Source organism: Arachis duranensis, chromosome 3 (genome assembly GCF_000817695.3).
Source record: "Arachis duranensis cultivar V14167 chromosome 3, aradu.V14167.gnm2.J7QH, whole genome shotgun sequence".
NCBI classification, from domain to species: domain Eukaryota; kingdom Viridiplantae; phylum Streptophyta; class Magnoliopsida; order Fabales; family Fabaceae; genus Arachis; species Arachis duranensis.
This window is the reverse complement of record NC_029774.3, coordinates 115532043-115536876: the sequence shown is the minus strand read 5'-3', so window position 1 is coordinate 115536876 and position 4834 is coordinate 115532043. Positions and strand designations below refer to the sequence as shown.

General features: G+C 30.9%; 1 protein-coding gene across 1 annotated transcript; it reads right to left on the bottom strand.

The window, feature by feature from the left end:
- Positions 1 to 310: 310 nt before the first annotated feature.
- On the bottom strand, positions 311 to 1834 carry LOC107480366 (uncharacterized). Its single transcript, XM_016100496.3, has 3 exons — positions 1820 to 1834; positions 1432 to 1692; positions 311 to 491 (listed from the first exon to the last, which is right to left on the bottom strand). The coding sequence occupies exons 1-3, from the start codon at positions 1832 to 1834 to the stop codon at positions 444 to 446; spliced, it is 324 nt and encodes a 107-aa protein (XP_015955982.1). The 3' UTR covers positions 311 to 443.
- Positions 1835 to 4834: the final 3000 nt, after the last annotated feature.

Sequence of the window (4834 nt, the reverse complement as noted above, 5' to 3'; positions counted from 1 at the left end):
TGAGATTTGCCATACGACAGCTTCAATATTAAATATCAGTAACATGCAGCTGAGATGTGTTCCTCTTTAATCCTCCATCTTATGGATAAAATTTTCCAACGATTAATAGCATTTTTTTGTTTGGCTTCCTGGTAGGAACTTTAAAACTATGGTCTCATGAAAAATCTTGAGGAGCCAAGTTAAAAGGAAAGTTGTTAAGGTCGAGACTCGAAGAGTATACGAGTTTGTTTATCATATTTAATATTGTGCTTTTCATCATGGGAATCTTAAACATGCTTATTATCTTAATCTCTGATTATATTAACTGCCGTAGGCTGAAAAGTAAAGATTTTATTTTTCTAAAATCAAGTACAATGGCCAAATAATTATCACCAAACTAAGCAGAAGAATAACCCATGCCTGTTCAGAAAATCTTTAGAAAGCAGGAGCAAAGGTTGTACACGCTAAGCCTTCACACAACAGTTGAAGTAGCTAAGGAAGCTTCTCCTTGTCTGTCACAAAAAGAAAAAGACGTTAAGAGATTACATTATGTAGCACTTAATAAGCAAGACTTTAGAAACACATATATCACAGATCATTTAACACATCCGCCAAAGACATTTTATAAATGATCAATCCATCACAGTATACATTTTATATAATTTAATGGACTCTTACCCATGAAAACTGCCCCAAACATTCACTGCATGTGCAGCAACTCGAATCGCGCGATGCTTAGGTATCCTACATCTACATCTATATATAATTTATATACATCCTTCACTTTACACATCTATCATAACACATAATTATGGGTCCCATGTAATACTCCCTTCATTTAATAACATAAATAATATAAACTCTGCTTTCATTGGCTGGAAAGATATTTCTCTTCACCACATTATTATTCACTACTTTCCGCCCTGTTTGTCATTTGTGTTCATTATTTGAATTCAATCAATTACCTGATTCCGTCGTAAAGCATTTTTTTTATGATATACTGTATCTACCAATACCAGTTCCAAATATAAATCAGTAATGATGATTGGAGGTACCGCTAGGTTCATACTTAGACAGTAAGCAATAAAAGGAGCTTAGAAAACATCAATTTGATTTTTCAATAAAGGAAAAATATAAATTCATGTATTTCGGTAAAGACACCAATGTCAACTCATGTATCAACCAAACGTGTATTAAAATTCAAATAGAAAACTGGCTTATTCTTATCATGGTTAACATAATTAGAAAATTAATTACCTTCATCAGGATATATCCAAAGTATAATCCTTCCTCTCAGAATATAAAATAAACTTAACAAGCTAATGTATGTATGTATGTAATGTAACCATCAATTTTTAACAATATCTAATAGTAATTTCATCTACACTTGCCATAGCTACAAATTCAGAAATACTTTAAGGATTAAGAGATTAAGATGGGCAAGAATCTTACAGTTGGAGAGTGAGAACTGTTTTGATGGTAGTGAGGGTGCTGATGCTCGTTGTGGCTATGGCCAGTAGTGTTTTCTAAAGTGGCAGCGGTGGTGTTTGGGTTAATGAACTCGTCTTCGTTACCAAGACTTGCCCTTGAAATGTTAGTCTTGTTCTGCTTCCTTGTTTCTCTGATCTTTGAGAAATCTAATGAGTAATCGGGAACTTGCCCCTTCTGATCCCAGTCCCCAAATTGCGGCACTGATATCCATGCCGCATTTTTCTACATTCACAAATCACAACCATCTTAGTCAAAATCACAGTGATATTTAATAATATGTTAGAGGTTTTAACAGCAACGTTCTAGTTATTTAGATTGCAGTCAAATTTCAATCAACTAAGAACAATACAAATATCGTCGTCATAAATTGCGGGAGAAGAACGAATCCTAGCAACAAATTTGACTGTTTCTTCTTTTTATTTTTTATTTTTTTCATTACTTGTACGGCTAAAACACCGATATCGTCATTCAACAGTTTGAAGAAACAGAACAAAATTGATTTATTATTACTCTGAGCCGGAAAGGAAATATGAAATTCTATAGTAATCGAACTCCTGTCCACCTTTACCAACGGTTTAAAGCGGTCAACCAAATATTCTAAAAAAAATCTTGAAAAATAAACAGCAGAAAGCAACAAAGAATACAGAATTACGATGCCTTAGGTAATTAATCTTTTTTTTTTTCAAAAAATTAAAAAAATCTTGTGTCTGGTATTACCTAGCTAACAAATAACAATTTTCTCTGAAATAGTGATTGATATTAAGCTTTTAAAAAACAATATATTGATGAATTTGTAAATTAGGAGAAGAAAAAGAAAAAGAAGTCTGTTCCTTCTGGTTCTCGTTCATGTAATACTTTGTTTCATGAATAAACGGAGCACGAAAGAAAAGAAACTCCTGCTATATAATCAGCAGATTCCATATGCGTATATGCAGAGAGAAAAATCAGTTTCAAGTGAACACAGTATATACGTAGTTCATGCAAATCTCGGAGAGAGAGAGAGAGAGAGAGAGAGAGAGAGAGAGAGAGAGAGAGAGTATTTTGTTAGTTACAGAGGGAAGTAGCTTGTGAGGCAGCTATAATGTAATAGGAAACCAAGAAGGAAATAGAAACTACAAAGAGATGTCCCCGGGTTCGGGTTCGGGTTCGGGTTCGGGCGGTGGTGACTTGTGAGTTGTGAATTATGATGTGATGCTGCAGCAGCGAAGAAGACCTCTACTGATCCTTACTGCACTGTCTTTCTGTTATTATTTCCAACTTTATATGAGAGATTAAATCCCATCTTAAACTTATTAAGTCTTAATATAACAACGTAACGTTTCTTCTGTCGCTTTGTCACTGCATTTTGCCCACTGCCACTCGTCAACACGCTATGCTTACCAAGCACACGCCACTTTCCTATTTGTTTTTTTTTTAAACAAAGAAAGTTCAACACAATAAAGATAAATAGACATATTAAACAACCATAAAAACAAAACCAAACACTAAAGTGGTTAATCCCCTGTAATCTCCGACATAATCATCAACAACCAAAATATCAATACTAGCCCACTTCTTATAGCTCATAAACGTTTTGTTTTGAACGACTTCAACACCTGTTTTTCTATTGTTGAAAATTCTATCATTACGTTCCATTCAAATATTTCAAATCACTGCAAAGAATCTAATCAGCCACTTTTTCTTCTCCTCTTTTCTATTAAGCATGCTAGTTCAACTCTTAAACAGATTTTTAATGGTTCCTGAGACTGCCCAATCTCTAAAAAAATCCCTCAACTACACGCACCACATCTGCCAAGTAAACTAACAAAAAAGAAACAGATGATGAACAGATTCTAACTCTTTTTTACACGGGACACAATATATTGTCACTCTGCTGGATGACACCCAATCTATTTAATCTCTCTTTAGTATTTACCCGACCAATTAGAACAAACCATCTAAAAGGCTCTATTCTTGGAGGTACCAACCCTTTCCAAATAACACTTGTGAAATTATATCTTGTAATCTCTTGTGAAAGAGTCTTCGATTGCAATACTTGCATCAAAGAGTTAATAAAAAACTATTTTTATTATCAAATTTTTAAACAAGATTATCCTGTCTATTAACTGATAGCTTCAATGACCTTAATCTCTCATGAAGTTGATAAACAAGTTCCAATTCTCATTGAAATAATTCTCATTTACATTTATTTATTACTTAATTATTTGACTCAATTTTAAATTCTTCTTTTACTCAATGATATTATGTAAGTATTTTTATAATGCTTTTTCCGATTAAGGGTGACTCATGACTCCTCCCTTTATTTATTTAAATCATATAACAAAGTAATAGACACAAATATAAAAAATGTTAGGGTGCATGGTATCATCAATGGACTTTGTTCTTGTTAGTGGGCTCCCTTTCGGCGTGTTGCCTTTATTACTCGGATACCCTGAATCACCCATTCATGCTCACTGCGCTGGCTTAACACTTCGGGATATTCTCCCTACTTTTAAATTTGCGTTTTAGCTTTATGGATTTATATGTGTCAGCAACGCTTTATTTGTTTGAGTGGAAAATAAATGAAAAAAAAAAGGAGAGAAAGAAATTAGAAGAAAAACAACTATTTTTTATTATTTAGTTAAATAGAAAACTCAAAAAAAAAAGTGAATAATGTAAAAAATAGGTGGTATCTATTGAACTTTTTTTCTTCCAATATTGGATAAAAAAAATAAAATTATCTTTTTATAATATTATATATATTTTTCTCATTTTTTTATTTAAATATATTAAAAAAATAAAAATTTATTCAATTTCTTCCTTTTTGTTCTTTCTTTTTTACTTCCTTTCTCTTTATTTTTTTTTTCTATCAACCACTAAAAAGAATAAAAATTTATTTAATTTCTTTTTTTCCTCTTATTTCTTTTTTTATTTTTTTTTATTTCTTTCCTGCCAACCACCCCACCCCTTGAATTGATTATTGATCATCAATATATTTCTTTAGTATTACTGATCAATGAATAAATTTTGATCAAATATGACATGCTTGACTATTATATCAGGATCACGATGGAATTGATATAGGATGTATTCTGATCTATAACAACAAAACTGAAAAGTCATGCCCACACATTGACAAATTAAAAGAGGATAACCTAAAATTTGTTTAGGTGAGTTTTTCAGAAAAAAAATAAAATAAGTAATTTTTTAAATTTTTTTAAAAAAAATAATTTTATGTTTGAATATTTTATATAAAAATATTTTTATTTAAAACAATTATATTTAGATATAATAATATAAAAATATTCTTTTGTTTATTTATTATATGAAAAATATTTTTTTAAAAAAATAAAAAAATATAAATTATAATTTTTCAAAAAAAAAA